Source organism: Cynocephalus volans, chromosome 2 (assembly GCF_027409185.1).
Source record: "Cynocephalus volans isolate mCynVol1 chromosome 2, mCynVol1.pri, whole genome shotgun sequence".
NCBI classification, from domain to species: domain Eukaryota; kingdom Metazoa; phylum Chordata; class Mammalia; order Dermoptera; family Cynocephalidae; genus Cynocephalus; species Cynocephalus volans.
The window spans coordinates 160,688,668-160,709,774 of NC_084461.1; the positions used below are offsets into that span (position 1 = coordinate 160,688,668).

The following is a 21,107-nucleotide window of genomic DNA, read 5'->3' on the forward strand; positions in this document are numbered from 1 at the left end:
ATGTCCTGGCAGAAGCACGCTTTGCGTAAGGTTGCAGTGGCCTTTGTGCAAGGCTGTGGTTTTGGCAGAGTCTTTTGTGATAGTTCCGTTATCAGCCAAATATGCATGAGAACAACCCCCCTTCCCCCCTTCCACCCTGCCCCGTCACCACCTTCATGACCTCCTGAATCCCTTTTGCCAGGGTCCAAAATAAGTGACTCCATTTTGATTCTGACAGCGTTCACAGTCCCATCTATTTTTGCTCAGCCTTCCCTTACACTGGTGGGTTTCATAAACTCGCCGGGCCAGCCCATAGTCTCTTCCTACCCCACACATGCTAATCACCTCCCTCCACTCAGAATGTTTGCCCCCCTGCCCCCACCTCCTGGCACCCATCGTTTCCCTGATCCTGTTCTTTTTTTTTTTTTTTTTGGGGGGGGGGTACCGGTAAGGGAATCGTAACCCTTGGCTTGGTGTCGCCCACACCACGCTCAGCCAGTGAGTGCACCAGCCATCCCTATATAGGATCCGAACCCACAGCTTCAGTGCTCCCAGTGCCGCTGCACTCCCAGCGCCACACTCTCCTGAGTGAGCCACAGGGTCGGCCCCTGATCCTGCTCTTTATTCAGTGTCTGTCCACTTTAATCGGTCCCTCAGCCCTCCTGTGTCTCCTCAGCCCCAGGGACCTGCACCCACCATTTGAACTCACCATTCAGCCCCTTTTGCTGCCCCAGGTACACCCTTATGCATGAGCAAGTCAAGGTGCCCAGCCTCCCATGCTGTCTGAACTTGCATAGTCACCTACAAGTCCGTACCCGTCGCTCACTGATTCCCACCTCCACCTACTCACCTGCTTACCCTAGCACCTTCCACAGGCCCCTCTCCAGACATCAGGCATTTCTGAGAGTCCCTGGAGTGTCCTCTGTGTGCTTGAGCTACCCAGTGCCACGGCTCTGACCTGTCCCCTACTGAGGATGTCAGTGTGGGGAACACCCAGGTGGTAGAGCCTTGTTCAACTGTGCTTCTCTCCCACTAATAGCAAAGTCACACTGTGGCCCATGGCAAAACGGGGTGGGGAGAGGTAGTAATTGCTGCTGCTTTTTTTTTTTTCGCTCCACTGCATCTGAGAAATTCCAGTACAGCACCCCACTGTACTTCCAAGTTGTGTATGACTATCTTCCTTACTGACCTTGCCATGCAGAGAAGGGTATAGGGGGTTAAGAGTTTGACTCCAGTCTCTTCCCAGCCCTTCGTTAGTGGAGATTGCAGTCTATTCTCTGTCTCTTTTGCTGTGATGAGAGGGACTAGCTAGGGACGGTCCTCTTGCCTTCCCTGGAGTCCCAGCTCTACCCGCCCAGAGATCCTCGCAGCCAGCTGGAGTGTTTTTTCCCCACTGTGAGCCTCTGCAGCTTTCAGTCTCTATGAAACTCCCAGATACCTTTCCCCCCCTTCTAAGACCCTGCAGGGACATTTTCCATGGGAATTCAATTCATGATTTTCCTCACAGAGACAGGATGTGATGGAGACTTCCTCGTTTTGTTCTATCCATCTTGGTTTTTATAGCAAAGGGCAGAGCAGACAGCTTATGTCTTAAGGTGGAAGGTAGGTGAATAATTCTGTCACAAATGAGCTAGCCCCCTGAACTCAGCTGCCAGCCTTTGTCTAGGGGGTCTTAGCATCTAGGACCAAGACATTTTGCAACAGTTGTTACCCTTTGCAGGGGAGGTGAGATCACCAGCACTCATCTGCCATTTTGGACCTTTTGCTGCTACATGCCAGGTATGTGACTCATTCTCAATAGCTATCTAAACCCCTGCCTTTCAGAAACAGAAAGCAGAAAATGATGATGGAAGGCTTTCAGGGAGAGCCTGTGATGTGTGGCATCATCTTATCAGCTGAGCCTGGCTGCAGGATGGGGTGTTTTGAGTGTGGCCAAGAGGAGATGTCCATTCAGGCAAGCTCCACCTGAGGAGTCAGGATTCTGATGTGTCCCATTTCCTGCTCAAATGAAAAGGATTTCAAGTCTCACTGAGATTCCCCTCTTGAGTCAGTTCATCTCCCTTAGAAACTGGGGGTGGGAATTCTCTTGTATGTCTATCGAAGTCAAACAAGTACAGGCCAGTGAGCAGTAACAGTTGTTGGAGAGCAAGGCGTTGCAGAGGGCACGAAATGGGGGAGGCTGGGAGGCTAAAAGCCCTACCTGCCCCTCGGGGCTCACTGCTTAGGACATGGAGGAGGGAATAAGGGAAAAACATACTACAGTTATACAGTCTGAGCTGACAAAAGTAGCAAAAGCAAAAGATAATAATCTTTTAGGAGATGTAAAAGCTGAGGGACTGGAAATCCAAAGAACATTGAGCATTGTTTAGAAACTGGAGATGCAGGAGAAGAGAACAGGAGTGGGGCATGGCTGGGCCAGGGAGAGAGCGAGAAGTAAAGGAAAAGAAAGAAGAAAAGGAGGGAAAGGGAGAAATGGGCTTCCGCTGGGTGGAGGGCTGGGGGCGGCATTTCTTTGGCATGTGTGTGTGACCCCTTATTTCTTCCTGTGTCTTCAGGAGGGAACAGCCCAGAGGCTCCCAGGAGACCAGGGGAAAGGTACCCCACCAGCAAAGCTCAGCTCTAGCCTGAACCCCTCACTGGGTTCTCTAACCTCCCCAAATATCCAACATGCCCAGTCTCATTCCTTCCCCTAGCAAAACTCCTCACTGGAACAGAATCTGAGATCCATTTAAACTGTGGTATGAAGAGCTGAAATTGGAGAGTATTTCTTTCAAGGGGGTCCTTGAACTTCAATAGGGATTAGAGCTTTAAACTGGAAAGTGAGGCTGGAAAAGGTGACCTTCAGGCAGCAAGTGGGGAGGAGGGTGCTGTTTGGGACACAAAGGGGCAAGTCAGTGACTTTTCCCTTCGGGAAATTGCTAGATCGTCTCCCTGTGGTTAAAGGCTTTCAAGGTGACATTCTTGAGTGTTGGGGGCGAAGGGATCAAGCACTTTGTGCCTCCTGTCTGAGAAGATACGGCAGACAAAGTCTTAGAGAGATTCCACTTTTAAGCTGTTTTATCTGGCAGTGGGATTTTAACATTTTTATTCATTTGTTTATTGGTTGGTTGGTTGGTTTTGTGGCTGACACCTCATGACCCAGACTCTTCTTTAGTGTACCTGTGAGATGCCTGGTCAGGGTGAGTACTGTGTCTGTGGCTGGGTGGTTCCTAATAGCAGTTTTGGGTAACAGAAGTGACTGAACTGTGTGCCCAGACCTGACACAGGACACAGCTGCTGAGGAATTTATATCCAGAGAAGCATAGAGCAAGGCTCCGGAACCAGATAGATAGAACCACCTACTAGTTGTGTGTGCAGGAGTGTCAAGCCTCCTGTGCCTTGATTATCTGTAATTTTGACCTCTTAATAATAATAATAATACTGCTCATGGTATAGTTAAGTGCCCAATTCGTGTTCGTGTTTATTACTGTGGGCACATGTATGTGAATGTTTGTGTGTTTTGACAACCTTCTGCAGCCTCAGTGATGGAAATCAGATGGGTGTATCACAGCAGAGAACTGTGGTCCCTCTAGCAGTTCCACAGTTCTGGAACACACTACCCCAATCCCCTGCCCCCCAAGAAGTGGCAGCCTCCCCCTGTCCAGGAAAACTAGAGCAAATGCTCCTCTGTGGGGCCACCTGCCGCCAGCTACAGGGCCTGTCTAATGCCCCATTAATGCCTTCTTCATGAGAGGGCCTGCGTTACCACCAAACTCATGTCTCAAATAATTATTCAGAATCTGGCCCATCTAAATGGATCCACAAACACAGCCTGAGCCCCCTTGTTTTGGAGGGCATTATCTGGACATTGATAGACCCCCCATGGCTTTGCCCTCATGGGGTTCTAACCAGTGTCTAGTTCTAACCAAAAGAAAAGACTGAGGCACAAAAGAAAAGGGAATGAGGGAGCTGGTGAGAAAGCACAAAGCCGGGGTGGACTCTGATCCTTCACTGACCATTTACAGGCCTGTCATAGACACATTCCTACTGTCAGCCACAAAGCGCAGGTAGCTAGACTGTCCAGCCAGAGCCTCAACCCTGGCTCAAGGCCTCTGTTCCTGCTGGTTATTGTGAGAATAATGATTCCAATAACTGCTGGTCATCAAAACAGCCAAGCCCCCCGTAGAGGGGCTCCTACCTCCTCCCTGTGAGGGGCCCCTTATGAAGCACAAATGGAGTCCCTCAGCTTGCTCCACCGCCTTCTCCCAACATTTGAGCTCCAGGAAGGCAGGGCCAGAACTGCCTGGCCCACCCCACCTCATAGACCATTGCCGCTCATCCTGTTGTTTTCCTGGCAGCCTTGATCCTTCCTGGCCCAGGGGTCACTCAGGGAGCCCCCCAGGATTAACTCATCCTCACATACCCTCTATGACCCCTCTTCTGCAGCATGACCCAGAAACTTGTAAAACCTTTCATCTACACCCTGACAGGTGTATTGCTGACAGTGTGGCTGAGGCTCTGCAGCCATGGGATACCAGGGACATGTGCCACACTGCAGATCTGCAGAAGAAACCAAGCAGCGGGGAATAGAGTGGCAGAAGGCAGGAGAGGGGAAGTCTGAGGGGCCGAAGGCCCACTGTGGGCCTTCCCTGCCTGGGGTGCTGTGATGGAGTGAATGGAGAGGATGCAGTTTCTGGAAGAAGACAGAGGGGATGTTTGGAAGGTGGAGGGAGAAGGAGGAGGCACTGGCGTTTACTTAAAGAGCACCCAGCCAGCCCACAGGAGGCTTAATGACCCTCTGAGTTGACATTGGTTTCTTTCTTCCATTGTACAAGCAAGGAGACTGAGGTTCACTCAGTTACAAATTCTGCCTTAAATCTCACTAAACGGAGAAGAAATGTGGAGAGGTTTGTACGTCTCCCAAGATGTGTTAACCACATCACATTCACTGACAGCCAGACTGTGAGACGTTACCACAGGGCCCAAGAGGGCATCAGGAGTAGGAGGGGTCGGCCCTTGTCTGGGCCAGGTCTGGGTCTCCCAGACCATAGGTGAGGGGAGGGGTGGCTAGATGGGATCACCCTTCACTGGTCCCTCAAAGATGCTATAGACACCGAGACAGTTATCAGCTGACCTCCTGGAGGCACCACCTGAGGTCTCAGCACTGGAGGAATAAGTTCCAGAATGTCACTGCAGTTCTCAGGCAGCTGCCGGGCATGCGCTCACTTCTGAAAGAGCAGAACTCTGTGTTCTGTTTTGTGGACCTAATGTTCCAGGGCAAAGTGAAGTGGGAGAAAGGTTGGGTAGGTGGCGGTCAGACAGGGAGAATAAAAATGTATCTGAGATTCTTCAGAGATTTCTCTCTGTTTGTGGAAAGTCACCAAATCCAGAGAAGGGGGTTGCTGAGCCACCACACAATGAGTGGCTCCATTCCTGGCTCTAAACAATATGAAGCTCAGAAGCTGCTTCCTCTGGGACCTTTTGGTCTTATCCTCTCACAGCTCTGAGCAAGGCCAATGATGCTATTAACAGTGCTGCCTGATAAAATTAGAAGCAGCTCTCACATCTGGCTGTGGGTTAAATGAAGCCAGGTACTAGGGCCGGTAAGGAACTCGAGAACCGGAAAAAATAACTGTGGCAATGACAGACCTCAGGCCCGATGGACCAAGTCCAGCTCCCCCACATCACTTCAGCATTTCTTTGTCCCTCTCCAGGTGGCCCCAACTGCTGACAAGAGATGGTGAATTTCCTAGTCTCCCTGGACTCCTCGCAGAGAGAATCTCTGCCCAGCAGTCTCTTCTTCCACACCTACCTCCTTCTCCTCCTCCTTCTCCGGCCTGGGGAGCCAAACTCAGGTAGCATGTCCGATCTGCAGCCCAGCCAGCCGGGACATGAGCATCTCAGCTCTGCCCACCATGCCAGCTGGTAAAATGCAAAAGGATTTCCTTCCCAGTTATTAAAGAGCCACTGTCCCTGAGCACCATCCAGCCCCTCAGTTCTTCACCCGTTCTTCCCCACCCCCGCCCCAGTACCCCTATACACTTCCCCAGGACCCCGTATAGCATTTGAAGGGCAGGAAAGACCTCACATGTTCCTACCATCTCTAGTGAAAGAAGCAGCCAACAGAGGGTGTAAACTAATTATGCAAAATGTCCTGGTCTGGAAACCAGGGATACCAGGGAGTCTGAGGCATAGCCAAGGTACTCAAGCAGTTCATGGTCAAAGGAGGGGGATGGACATGACATAAATGGCTATCCAGCATGTGACCAGGGCTGCAAGAGAACCACATCCAAAGATTATGGGAGCACAGCTAAGAGAAATACTTTTTTTCCTCGAAAGCCAAGGAGAGCCATATAGAAGAGGTACTGTTTGAGCAGAGCCTTGCAGGATGCACATTTCCCAGTAAGATGACAGATGGAGGGTAAACTGAGGCAGGGTGTGCCCAGGGAGAGGGAGAGCCAGACATCAGTGTGTGGGAGACACATGGAGACACCATTGCAGAGGAACAGAATCATATGAAAGATCATGATAAATGTCTCATGGAGCAGGGATCCTCCATAGATTATTTTTTCATGCCCTTTATTTTTCTAGAAACTGTACATGTGCATTATAAGAAATCAGAAAAATCAGACAAGCAAAAATAAGTAAATATCTATTCCCATTTTGCACAAATTACCACTATCAATGATTTGGTGTCTCTCCATTCAGATCTTTTTCTCTGAACATTTTTTTTTTTTTTTTAATAAAGATGACTGGTAAGGGGATCTTAACCCTTGACTTGGTGTTGTCAGCACCACGCTCACCCAGTGAGCTAACCGGCCATCCCTATATGGGATCTGAACCCATGGCCTCGGTGTTATCAGCACCGCACTCTCCCAAGTGAGCCACGGGCCAGCCCCTCTCTGAACATTTATGCAAATATGTAATTTTTACTCAAGATGATAGTGCACATATTGTTTTGAAACTTGCTTTTTTTTTTTTTTTTTTTTTTCAGGCCAAAGATTCCACTTCATTTAATGCCTTGGCTATATATAGATAATTGTCCCCAAAATAATGTTTGCAGCTTATTGGTTCAAACCAGTGCAACACCATACATTGTATCTGGTTGTAATGTCCCTTGTATGTTTTTTAATTTATCACACTCACTTTTTTCTTGACAATTATTTATTCAAGAAACCAGACCATGCCCTGTAGAGTATTTCGCCTTCCTCATTTGAATGGTTTACTGTAGATTCCTGACCTGCAAAGGGGTGTAATAAAAAATTACATTTGAAGATGGTTGATTTTGTCTGTTCTGGCTTCTCGTCCTAGAGGAGATCACGGTGATAGGCCCTGGGGAATCCATCCTGGCCCTCGTCGGGGAAGAGGTGGAGTTCCAGTGCCAACTGTCGTCGTCCCTGGACGCCGAGCACATGGAGATCCTGTGGTTCCGGAACCGGGACTCGGATGTGGTCCACCTGTACCAGGAGCGGCAGGAGCTCTACAGCCGGCAGATGGCGCAGTTCCAGAACAGGACCAAACTCCTCAAGGAGCACATCGCTGACGGCAGCGTGATCTTGCAGCTCCACCGTGTGGTGCCCTCCGATGAGGGCCGGTATGGGTGCCGCTTCCTCTCCAGCGACTTCTCTGGTGAAGCTGTCTGGGAGCTGGAGGTAGCAGGTGCGTGACCTGGCCAAGCCCCAGCAGAGGTCAAGGAGAGATGAGTCCATTTGGATACAGCTGCTTTGCTCAAGAGTAGATATAGAATCACAGAGAAAGGGAAAATATCCCTAATTTAAAAATAAAAATAAAAAATTGAGGGATAGGTCCATCAGCAAATGAACAAAAGAAACAGTTCACAAAAAAATACACAGATGACTCAGCATGTGAAAAGATGATAATTTTTACTCATGATGAGAGAAAGGCAAACTAAAAAGCTACATCAAGATGCAATTTTTCACTTATCAAACTGATAAAAATCCAAATGTTTGACCACACGGCTTTGGCGGAGCTTTGTGGAAGCAAGTCCTCTTGTACCTTGTTAGTGGAGTTCAAAGTCGTGAAGCTCCAGGAGAGGGGGATCTGGAAATAGCTAAGAGCACGGCCTACATATCTACCCTTTGACCCAGCAATCACACCTCTAGAAATTTACCCTGAAGATACACCTCCAACACCTCTGATAGGAAGGAGCCGTATATGTAAGTTTAATCTTTGCAGCATTATTTGTAATTGCAAAATAGTGGAAACTACCTAAATGTTCAAGTGTAAGAGCTGAGTATGATCCATCCAACGATGGAGTGATCCGTAATATGCAGCTGAAAAAAATAAGGAGAAGCTCTAGGAACAGATGTGGAGTAGTTTCTAAGATGTGTTGTTAAGACAAGACTGACTGATTAGCTCACTTGGGAGAGCATGGTGATAGTAACACCAAGGTCAGGAGTTTGGATCCCCTTACCCAAAAACTGCCAAAAAAAAAAAAGTATTAAGAGAAAAAAGTAAGATGAAAAAGAGGTTCAGTAATATATATTTGTGTGTGTGAGAAAGAAGGAGAAATGTTGCAAAAAGAAATGCAGAAAGTATGAACCAGAAACTAATGAAATTTGTTACCCAAGGGCAGGGAGTATAATAGGATGCAAAAGGTAGAAAAGGGCCTGGGCTTTCCTGATGCTGTAGATTGGATACCATCCCCAACCTCATTGAAGCTTAAATCCCCCCGGTAACTGTTGAGGGTGGGAAATCCTATCATGATCATTGAAAGGTGGGGCCTTGAAGAGGTGATTAGATTGTAGGACCATGCTGCAGTGAGTGGATTAAATGTGGGGTGGTTCTGAGGGCTTTAAAAGAAGAGCACATGAGAGGTTGGTCTCTCTCTGCTCAGTCATTTTCTGCCATATGAGTCCTCTGGGTCAATGTCCCCACCACCAAGACCCTCACCAGATGTGTTCTCTGGACTTTGGGCTTCCCAGTCTCAGAAACTGTAAGCAATAAGTTTCATTTTCTTATAAATCACCCATTTCCGGGTATTTTGTTAGAAGCAACGGAAATGGACTAATACACTTTGTACACATTTTATATGGTATTGATATTTCAACCATATTAATGTTTTTCATATTCAAAGTATAAAGCTAACTTCACAACGTTTGGGAGATAAAGGAGTTCGTATAGCACAGGCACTCGAGCACTTGGTGGGATTCAAGAGAGAGAAGACAGTGCATTGGAATTTGGGGTGAGACTATTCTTCATTCTAGGGAGACTGTTCCTTGCACAATATGACTAAATGACAGTAGCACTTCCCCACGAAATGACCACCCTTCATATTTCCAAATGTCCTTCAGGGATAGTATTGTTCCCAAATGCCACCACTGATTTAAACTGTAATTATCAGTTCACAGGTGGGAGGCCGCAAGTGCACACATGTGTTAAGAGCAGTCACAGCTTGTAACACCTGTAGTGACTGCAGATGACGAACAATGGCTTGAACTCCACACACAGCTTCTGGGAAGGAGCCTGATCTTTCCCACTCCTCCTGCCTCTCTTAGGGCTGGGCTCAGACCCTCACATCTCCCTTGAGGGCTTCAAGGAAGGAGGTATTCAGCTGAGGTGCAGTTCCAGTGGCTGGTACCCCAAGCCGAAGGCTCAATGGAGAGACCGTCAGGGACAGTGCCTGCCTCCAGAATCCGAAGCCATCGTCCAGGACGCCTGGGGCCTGTTCGGTCTAGAAACATCTGTGGTTGTCCGAGTGGGGGCCCACAGCAACGTGTCCTGCTCCATCGAGAACCCCCTGCTGATCCAGAAGAAAGAGTTTATGGTTCAGATAGCAGGTCAGTGGGTGCTGGCTCAACCTGATTTTCCTAGTCATCATGTTCTCTAAGCCCATTGGCCCTAAGGCAGTCTGCAAGGACAGGGGGTGATACTGGGGCCTGGCTGACACTTTTCAGGTGTCAAGGCCAGTCAACAACTTGGATATCAGGGACCTACTGAGTACAGCTGACAACCCAAACAGTAAGCAGGGGAGGCCCCAGAGAGCCAATATTTCTGTGTCAAAGGCCATATGCTGAAACCCATAAGCTCTATTCTTTAGAGGTCATCATGAAAGCCCATGTGTTCCTAATTCCCTGAAACAGTTTTTATTGAGTAACCACAATGTTCTCAAAATCCCTGTTCTCAGATTCCAGTGGGGGACACAGATAAACAAAATGAGTAAATCAGATCATATATTACAAGGTGGAAGGTGCTATAGAGAAAAATGAAGCAAGGAAGGGTTCTCAGGAGCGGTAGTCTGTGTGCATGGATTATAAAAAGGTGGGTCAGAGAAGTAGATGTTTAGGCGATGAATTGAAGGTGAGGCCATTATCTAGTATCAAATTCTTATTATGCATCACTCACTAAAAGGATTAATGTTCAGGCTCTAATTGTTTTAAGTCTTGAGGACAAACCCAACCTATGGGCCATTTTCCACATCAGTCCAAATCAATAGTTAGATTTTTATAACAGATTTTGATCATCACATACTATACACAAATACTGATAGTCAACTCTGTACTCCATAAATATGAATAATCAAAGAATAAATAAATAAATAGATTGATTGATAGATTGATTGATTGATAGATAGATAGATAAAGGGGATTGAGCATTAAAAAAATTTTAAAAAGAGCTGGCCTGTGGCTCCCTCAGGAGAGTGTGGTGCTGATAACACCAAGGCCATGGGTTCGGATCCCATATAGGGATGGCCGGTTCACTCACTGGCTGAGCGTGGTGCTGACAACACCAAACCAAGGGTTAAGATCCCCTTACTGGTTATCTTTTAATTAATTAATTAATTAATTAATTAATTAATTAATTAAAAATTTTTTTAAAAGAAAGAAATCTTACCCTTTTATATAGTCAGGTAGATGCAATCCAGTGCATACGTGTTCTCAAGATAAACGATAACTTATCCTCAAGTAGGAGGACTTGATAGCACCATTTGTCACACATAGTTCCTTCTAAATTCCTCTGGTGACTGGGGTGGCCATCTGTGTTTGCTAATTGTCTTTATTCAAATGAAAAAATTAAACATTTAATGTTTCTGTATCAAGCATGTAGTTACAACTTGGAGCCAGGCACTTAAGTTAAACTCCCAGGAGACATAGATAGGGTTGCTTTTCTCCCTGATGTTTACATTTCATAGAGATGACATTTGAGAAAAACATTCCTGGGAAGAGGATTATTTAGCTTTCAAAAAGATTTGCATACATCTGAAAGGACTAGAGAAATTTACAAGTTCTCTTTTTTTCTTTTATTGTTTTTGTATTTTAATTTATCAATATACAATGTAGTTGATTTTCATGTCCTTTTGCCAATTCCTCCTTCTCCTCCCTTCCTCTCCCCTCTCCCCCTCCCGATCAACATCATATCTGTTCACTTGTCTTAACAAGTTCAAGGAATTGTTATGATTGTTGTGTCTTCCTCCCCTTCCCACCCCCGTTTATTTGTTTGTATATTTATTTATTTTTATTAGCTCCCACAAATAAGTAAGAATATGCAGTATTTCTCTTTCTGTGCCTGGCTTATTTCACTTAATATAATTTTCTCTAAGTCCATCCCTGTTGCTGCAAATGGTAGTATTTCATTTTTTTATATATAGCAGAGTAGTATTCCACTGTGTAGGTATACCACATTTTCCTTATCCACTCATCTGATGATGGGCATTTAGGCTGGGTCCAACTCAGCTATTGTAAATAGCACTGCAATAAACATGGGAGTACAGGTATCCCTTCAACATGATGATTTCCATTCCTCTGGGTATATTCCCAGCAGTGGAATTGCTCGGTCATATGGTAGATCTATCTGTAATTGTTTGAGGAACCTCCGTACCATTTTCCACAAAGACTGCACCATTTTGCAGTCCCACCAACAGTGTAGGAGGGTTCCTTTTTCTCCACATCCTTGCCAGCATTTATCTTTCTGAGTCTTTTGGATATTAGCCATCCTAACTGGAGAGAGATGGTATCTCAAAGTGGTTTTAATTTGCATTACCTGAATGCTGAGTGATGTTGAGCATTTTTTTCATGTGTCTGCTGGCCATTCATATATCTTCCTTTGAGAAATGGCTATTCAGCTCCTTTGCCCATTTTTTAATTGGGTTACCTGTTTTTTACTGTTAAGTTGTTTGAGTTCCTTGTATACTCTGGATATTAATCCTTTGTCAGATGTATATTTTCCAAATATCTTCTCCCATTCTGTTGGTTGTCTTTTCACTCTGTTAATTGTTTCTTTCGCTGTGCAGAAGCTTTTTAGTTTGTTTATTTTTCCTTTGGTTGCCTGTGCTTTTGGAGTCATATTCATAAAGTCTGTACCCAATCCTACTTCCTGGAGTGTTTCCCCTATGTTTTCTTTAAGGAGTCTTATTGTTTCAGGATGTATATTTAATTCTTTAATCCATTTTGAGTTGATTTTGGTATATGGTGAGAGGTACGGGCCTAGTTTCGTTCTCTTACACATGAATGTCCAATTTTCCCAGCACCATTTACTGAAGAGGCAGTCTCTTCCCCGGTGTTTAGACTTGGTGACTCTGTTGAAGATCAGATGTTGTAGGTGTATGGGCTGATTTCTGGATTTGGTCCTTGTGTCTGTTTTTATGCCAATACCATGCATTTTGGTTACTATAGCTTTGTAGTACAGTTTAAAGTCAAGTAGTGTTATGCTTCCAGCTTTATTTATTTATTTTTTTGCTCAAGATTGCTTTGGCTATTTGTGGCCTTTTGTTATTTCATATGAATATGAGTATTGTTTTTTCCATTTCTGAGAAAAATGTCATTGGAATTTTGATGGGGATTGTATTGTAGCTCACTTTGGGTAATATGCACATTTTAACAATGTTAATCCTTCCAATTCAAGAGCATGGGATATCTTTCCATCTTCTTGTGTCCTCTTTAATTTCTCTCAACAGTGGTTTGCAGTTCTCATTGTAGAGATTATTCACATCCTTAGTTAACTTTATTCCTAGGTATTTTATTTTTTTTGGTGACTATTGTAAATGGGCTATTCTAATTTCTTTTTCTGGTGGTTCATTGTTGGAGTATAGAAATGCTAATAATTTTGCATGTTAATTTTGTATCCTGAAGCTTTGCTGAAATCATTTATCAACTCTAAGAGTTTTTTTGTACAGTCTTTAGGCTGTTCTATATATAGTATCATATCATTTGCAAACAGGTATAGTTTGACTTCATCTTTTCCAATCTGGATGCCCTTTATTTCCTTCTCTTCCCTAATTGCTCTGGCTAGTACTTCCAACACTATGTTGAATAGGAGTGGTGAGAGTGGGCATCCTTGTCTTGTTCCTGTTCTTAAACGAAAAGCTTTCAACTTTTCCCCATTCAGGATGATATTAGCAGTGGGTTTGTCATATACGGCTTTAATTGTGTTGAGATACTTTCCTTCTATACCCAATTTATAGAGTCTTCATCATGAACAAATGTTGTATTTTGTCAGATGCCTTTTTCAGTGTCTGTAGAGATGATCATATGGTTTTTGTCTTTGATTTTGTTGATGTGGTGTATCACATTTATTGATTTGCGTGTGTTGAACCAACCTTGCATCCCTGAGATAAATCCCACTTGATCATGGTGCGTAATTTTATGTATGTACTGCTGTATTCTATTAGTTAGTATTTTATTGAGGATTTTTGCATCTATATTCATCAAGGATATTGGCCTGTAGTTTTCTTTTTTTGTTGTATCTTTGTCTGATTTTGGTATCAGGGTGATGTTTGCCTCCTAGAATGAGTTTGGGAGAATGGTCTTTCTTTCAATTTTTTGAAATAGTTTATAGGGAATTGGTATTAATTTTTCTTTAAAGGTTTGGTAGAATTCTGCAGTGAAGCCATCTGGCCCTGGGCTTTTTTTTGTTTGGAGGCTGCTGATAACAGCTTCAATCTCTTTGGTTGTTATTGGTCTGTTCATATTTTTTACGTCATCTTGGCTCAGTCTTGGTAGTTTGTGTGTGTCCAGAAATTTATCCATTTCCTTCAGATTTTCAAATTTGTTGGCAAACAGTTGTTTATAGTAGTCTCTAATGATTCCTTGTATTTCTGAGGTATCACTTGTAATATCATCTTATTCGTTTCTAATTTTTGTTATTTGGGTCTTCTCTCCTTTTTTTAATTAGCCTTGCTAATGGTTTGTCAATTTTATTTATCTTTTCAAACCAACTTTTTGTTTCATTGATCTTTTGAATCATTTTTTGGATTTCTATTTCATTTAGTTCTGCTCTGATCTTAATTATTTCTTTCCATCTACTAACTTTGGGTTTGGATTGTTCTTGTTTATCTAGTTATCTAAGGTAAAGTATTGGGTTGTTTACTTGCCATCTTTTCATTCTTCTGAAGTAAGCATTTAATGAGCTAAGTTTTCCCCATACTACTGCTTTTGCAGTATCCCACAGGTTTTGGTATGGTGTGTCATTATTTTCATTAGTTTCAATAAATTTCTTGATTTCCTGTTAAATTTCTTCTTGGACCCATATGTCACTGAGTAGAATGTTGTTTCATTTCCAGGTATTTGTATAGTTTCCGGAGTTTCATTTGTTATTGATTTCTAGTTTTAATCCATTGTGATCTGAGAAAATATATGAAATAATTCCAATTTTTTTGGATTTGTCAAGACTTGCTTTGTGACCTAACGTGTGGTCTGTCCTGGAGAATGTTCCATGTGCTGATGGAAAGAATGTATATTCTAAGGTTGTTGGATGAAATGTTCTTTAGATATCTGCCAAGTCCAATTGTTCTAAAGCGTTGTTTAGATCTTGTGTTTCTCTGTTAATTTTTTGCCTAGATGATCTGTCCAATGTTGAGAGTGGGGTGTTCAGTTCTCCTGCTGTTATGGTATTAGTGTCTATCTCCTTATTTATCTCTAATAAGTATTTGCATTATAAATCTGGCTGCTCCAATGTTGGGTGCTTATATATTTATGATTGTTATGTCTTCTTGTTGGATAGGTCCTTTTATCATTATATATGACCATATATAGTCATTATATCATTATATTTATCTCTTTTTATGGTTTCTGGTTTAAAGTCTATTTTATCTGATATGAGAATAGCTACTCCAGCTCTTTTTTCATTTCTATTTGCATGGTCAGGTCACCCTGAGAAATGTGTTCTATAAGGGACCAGCAGAGCTTAGTATTTTGTAATCATAAGAAGGGGGGGAATCAAAGGAGAGACAGAAGAAGACAGCCCTCTTAATCACCACATCAGTTTATTGGCTACTACATACATATAGATTTTGGATTGTTACTAGGTTAGATGTTAGGATGCTGCATACAAGAATTGAGGGTAAGGGTTACAAGAAGCATTCTACGTTGTTTAATTACTTTATTACTTTTCTGGTGCCAGTATGTATCTTTCTAAGTAAAAATGCTCTTATGATAAGTTTTACAGGACATGGGACATGACTACTGACTCACTCTAGATTTCCCGAAGCACTACAATTTAGCTGACCTGGTCAGAGCTGGTTTTTTCAGTTATCACAACTCCCTGTGGGGTGTTTTCTAGACATATTTTTACCTGGAACGTCCCCCTGGAAGACAGCTTTCCTTGGGATCCTGGTGGGATTGCTGCTCATCCTAGCTCTTCTCATGATTCTGGTGCTGTACTTCTTTCAGAAGCAACGGAGGTCCCAAGGTACGAGGCAGGCTCCGGGGCTGCACTTCTGAAGCTGGCTTTGTTCGGGAGAAAAGTGGTAGAGGGGGTGTAGAGTGGAAAGAAGGAGACAAACCTCGAATGGGACATGGAAATAGGTGGAGGAGGGTGCGTACTCAGTCTTCTCCCTTCCTTCTTCCTTTCAGAAAAGCTGATGAAGCAGGCAGAGAAGGAACAAGGTAAGTACACACTATGCCCACATCCCTGACTAGGAGAAGGGAGGGTACTGGGTCAACAAGGTGAAAGGAAGTGTGAGGGGGAGCTCAACAGCAGAGCTGAAAGGGGGTGGGACAGAGCTTTGCTCTTACCCTTCCCCAGCTTTGGAGCTGCTCTTATCCAGCCCAGCCAGGGCTCCTAGATGCACAGGGCTGGAGTCTGTGCACTTTGGGGAAATGAAGCTTCAGTGTACATTGGTCTGTCCTATCTGACTTGTACTCCCAACATAAAAGATTGTCCTCTTTTCTTTGTTTCTTCTCCAGGGAAATTTATAGCACAGTTGGGTAAGTTCTGAGTGCCATGCCAATAGTACTGACTGCAAACCACTGGGGTAAGCTGGTGTGATGTGTGTAATGTCCTTCCAGTTCTTTAAATAATGTAGCCAGTAAGTGACCCTGAGGCTCACGCAGGCTGTACTCAGTGCCTGGACTTATTCAGGAGCCTCATGAAAAGCCTGTGATGAATGAGCAGTAGCCTCTTCAAAAAGACCTGAGCCCTTGGAAGAGGCCCCTTAATACCGAGACCTGCTTTCCCTCCCTGAGCAAGTATGGATTTCTGCCTTTGAGCAAAAAATATGATGAAGCATTAGAATCTTTCAGATGGGACTTCTTTTTTAGGCCTTGTAGAGCCAAGGATAAGGTTGGGGTTAGCAGTGGTTTAAGTGGCCTGCCTTGAGAGAGTGGTTTCACTCATCCGAAGGCTGATGTTTCCTCCATGTGTTCTGCTTACAGAGAAGCTTCAGATGGAGCTGGGTAAGTGACCCCTCTTAGAACTATTTCTTCTCATCTATCTTTTTGCTTCTGGTTATCCATGTGTCTTCCTCTCACTCCCAACCAGGTATGATGCCCAGACTGGAACCATGCTAACTGTGTGGGTGGCAGGAGAAAGGGGAGAGGGGCAGGGGTAGGTGCACAATGTATTTTGTGAGCGGGGAAGCTGCAGAGTCCTAATATTCTAATTCCCTGTTTTCCCTTGGCTGCTTCAGACTGGAGAAGGGCGGAGGGCCAGGCTGGTGAGTGAAGCCTGTTTCCTCCCACTGTTCCACATTTTCATCTCAGCACCCCAGTCAAACTCGCTCTGATTAATCAATCATGCTTCATTCTGGTTTCATCCCACAGCACATATTAATCTCTGTCACTTGGCAGAGGTTATACTGAGTTTTACTTTTATACTTATTTTTCTGTTGTCCTGAAGTCTAAGCATACTGTAAACCATTGGTTCCAACGCTGGTTGCTCATCAGAGTCACCTAGATAATTACTGTTCTTTAATATCCACCCCTGCCACCATGTGTGCATCTGGCCTGTTTCTCCTTCTTGCTGCAGAAGGAGGAGAAACTTCTCCTTTTTAACTCCTTATAGGTACCATGCACTAAATGATTGCTGATTGTGCCACTGGAGTGACAGTTCTCCTTTTTAACTCCTTTAAATTCCATTTTAGCAAGCCCTCTTCCTGAAGTAGACATTCAGGCTGCCTCTACCTCTACACCACCACAAACAACACTGAATGAATAGCCTCAAACATGTTGCCTTAAAGCCTTGTGTGGAAACTTCTCAGGGATATTTACCCAGGAGGGGAAGTGCTGATTCATGGGGCATACTTCTACTAAGGGGGTTAGAAGGATCCCTGCAGGCATTGCTTTCATTCTGCCACCTGTTGTGCAAGGAGACTCCATGTGCCAGTATCCCATGGGAGTTAGTGTCCTAAATTTGCCAGTCAATGGGGATAAGCAATTGCTCATTTTTCTTTTACTGTGCACACCTCTGAACCTGAGAAGCCTGAACATCTCTTTATATAGCTTGGTTTCTGGAGCTTTCTCTTCTGAAAATTGTCAGTTCATATTGTTTGTCCTTTTTTCTTGTGTAGTTGCTATCTTTTTCTTATTTAGTCACAGGAAACACACATACATACACATACAGGATATTAATCCCTTGTTAGTAATTAAACACTGTGAATTTCTTCTTCTATTCTATCACCTGCTATTAGTTTTGTCCATGATTCCCCTTATTAAAAATAAATAATTAATTTTGGTAAAATCTAAATTTTTACGTTATGGCTTGTGTTTCTGAAGTTTTGTTAAAGACCTTCCTCACACTTAGGTCATGAAGTTTCTTATATAGTCTTCAATTAACTTTATATGTGTTATGTATAAGTCCTTAATCCATCTAGAATTTGCCATTTTGTGAGAATCCAGTGATTTTTCTCCATATAGTGAGTTGGTTTTCCCAACACTATCTACTACACCATCCATGGTTTGACCATTAGTGTGGGGTGTCACCTTTAGTGCATATTCAGTTTCCATGTCTAGATGGCCCACCTGTTACCTCATTGTTTTTATTGCTATGGCTTTTAGAGTATCTGAAAATATAAGTTCTCCTTCCCCGTTTCTTCTTCCTTTTTAAAAATTAATGGACCTTTTGAAAATAAAAATTTTAGGATAAATTTATTAAGTTCCTTTAAAAAACCCAAAAGGAGTTTTGCATGGGATTGCTTTGCATTTATAGATAAATTTGGGGAGAATCAACATTGTTTAGAGTTGAGTTATTCTATGCAAGAAGTTATGTTTTTAAAGTTCTACTGGTTATGCTGATGTGAAATCACAGTTAAAAAGCCCTGTTGTATATTTATGGAGTTCTAAAAACATCTTCTAAAGCTTTTGCTATTTTATGAGTTGGTCATCTCACCATTGCAAAACAGAACAAGATAAAATGAAACAAATCCACTTAGAATGGCTCACATTAAGAAAGGAGGCATGTTGAGGGAAGACAGGGTACCTAGAGCTATCTTAGGACAGGAGCCACGCTCTACTGGGCTTTCTGGGGACTGAGGCTGACAAGATCGAGGCGTCATTTCCATCCCTCAGGGAATCCAGGCTGCTTGCCCACATGCTCTCTTCTGCTTTCCCCAACACAACCTCACTCTTTGTTATAACCTGGCACTGATGCCAGTCCCCTACTCAATCCTAAATTCCTGGGAAAATACTGTGATGGAACCAGACCAGTCTGGATCCAAACCAGCTGTCATGGTGGGAATGGGGTTATTTGGTTTGCAGGAATCCCTCATGTATTTTAAGCCTCCCCCAAAGTTCTACAGTTACTGACTCAGATCTCTGAACCTCTTTTTCCTCTCTGTTTGGTTTCAGAGTGGAGAGCAGCCCAACAATATGCAGGTAACTGAAGCCAGGAAATGTGACCTTTGACTTGAGTTGGCTGGGTCTTGAACAGAAGGAAGAGAGAACTGAGAATGGAGGAAGGGCCTGCCCAACAGCCCAGTATAGGACCTGCTCACACAGACACAAGCACACTTGCACACACAACATGACACATACGCATGCATGTACACACACGCACACATGCATGCTTCCATGCATGTGCATACACATTCCCAAATACACATAAGCATTCTGGGTTTTGCTAGGTTTGTTTCCATCTGGCAGGAAGGCTGCTTCTTGGGCCTGTGTACAGAATGCAGTCTGTAAGGAACTTCCCAGCTCATCATCTCAGACTGTCTGACCTAAAGAGATCTTCGGGGTTCTCATCTCCTAAATGGGTGTGTTTTGGTGGGGTGGGGTGTTGGGAGTGCAGGGCACTGGACTAGGTAATTTCAGAGGTCCCCTTTAGTTTAAAAATCCCCAAATCACTGTATAACCAAGGCCCAGAGCTCACGTGATGAACTGAAGGTCAAGCAGTGTGGAGGGACCAGCCAGGAATAGAACCATCCCGAGCTCCTTCCCCTTGACCAGGACTTGGCTCCACCCCAACGAACCTACCTCAGTGGCACCCAGTATGGAATTCAGGAACCTTCCCGTTCAAGAAAGGATAAAATTCCTGTTATCACTTTCAAATGCTCGCGAGTGACTTGCATGCCACTTCAGTCCAGGGGAGGGCGGTTTTAGGAGTGGGGGGGTACGGTGACGATTCCACCGATTGCTCCACCAGGAGAAACGATGTTTGCCTGTGTTGGGAGGGGACAGTAGGGACCCAGAACTGTCTTCAGCTGGCATTAACCCTGCTAACTCTGTGCCTCTGCGCAGTGGATGTGACCCTGGACCCGGCCTCAGCACACCCCAGCCTGGAGGTCTCCAAAGACGGCAAGAGCGTTTCCTCCCGCGAGGCGGCGCCCAGCCTGGAGGCGGGAAGCCCGCAGCGGTTCGCGGGGCAGACTTGCGTGCTGAGCCGCGAGCGCTTCTCGGGGGGCCGCCACTACTGGGAGGTGCACGTGGGCCGCCGCAGTCGCTGGTTTCTGGGCGCGTGTCTGGCCGCGGTGCCGGGCCCGGGGCCTGCGCGCCTGAGCCCGGCCGGCGGCTACTGGGTGATGGGGCTGTGGAACGGCTGCGAGTACTTCGTGCTGGACCCGCACCGCGTCGCGCTCACCCTGCGCGTGCCCCCCAGACGCGTGGGCGTCTTCCTGGACTGGGAGGCGGGAAAGCTGTCCTTCTTCAACGTGTCCGACGGCTCGCACATCTTCACCTTCACGGACACCTTCTCAGGGACGCTGTGCGCATATTTCAGGCCCAGAGCCCACGATGGCGGTGAACGCCCGGATCCTCTGACCATTTGTCCGTTGCCGGTTAGAGAGACGTGTGTCCCGGAAGAGGACGACTACGACACCTGTGTACAGCCTTATGAGCCCTCGGACCCTGCCCTGGGTCTGTGGTGAGGCTCTCTCGTGGCCAGAGACCTGCGTCCTGGGCAGCTTCCTGGATACCACAGTGAGAAAATGCACTGACCAGAATGTCACCAAAATGCAGCAAAGGCCAAAGTCTCAGTGCAGCCGAAGGGGGACAGGGAGAGGGACCTTTGCCTATGTAGATGTGTGCGTGTGTGTATGTGATTTTCTTTAAGGAAAAGAAAATTTACAATTCTAAAGCTTGTTCGTGTGTATTGTAGGATTAAGAAATGAGCAAAAATATATTGTTGTTGCCAGGAGCCAGGGTGCTGACTATGGGAGATGGGAAGGAAGCTGGAATGGGGGAAGGAGGGGTGAAATCTTGTTTGATTGGATGACAGGTATCCGTTAATTTGTATAGTTATATATTTTTTGTATATATTTGCTGGCTCTAAAAAGGTCTAGAAGCAATGACACCTCATAAGCAATGAGTTCACCTAGGGCTCAGATTCCTGGCTTTAAATACCATTTCCCACTAAAATGAAGTTGGGAAAATCGCTGATTCTAGGGTTGGACAGAGAAAGAACATCTTGTACCATAAAGTGAAAATGTGCTCAAAAACTGATAGAAATGGGCATAGGAACCAGGTTGAAGGGGCTTCCCT

The 21,107-nt window shown here is 44.8% G+C and overlaps 1 protein-coding gene across 1 annotated transcript; it reads left to right on the forward strand.

Moving 5' to 3' along the window:
* The first annotated feature begins 5,695 nt into the window (after positions 1-5,695).
* BTNL9 (butyrophilin like 9) lies at positions 5,696-20,623 on the forward strand. Its single transcript, XM_063088098.1, has 10 exons — positions 5,696-5,813; positions 7,270-7,617; positions 9,477-9,758; positions 15,475-15,603; positions 15,768-15,800; positions 16,101-16,121; positions 16,569-16,589; positions 16,823-16,849; positions 18,978-19,004; positions 19,869-20,623. Exons 1-10 carry the CDS (start codon positions 5,696-5,698, stop codon positions 20,492-20,494), a joined length of 1,632 nt encoding a protein of 543 aa, XP_062944168.1. The 3' UTR covers positions 20,495-20,623.
* The last annotated feature ends 484 nt before the right edge of the window (positions 20,624-21,107 follow it).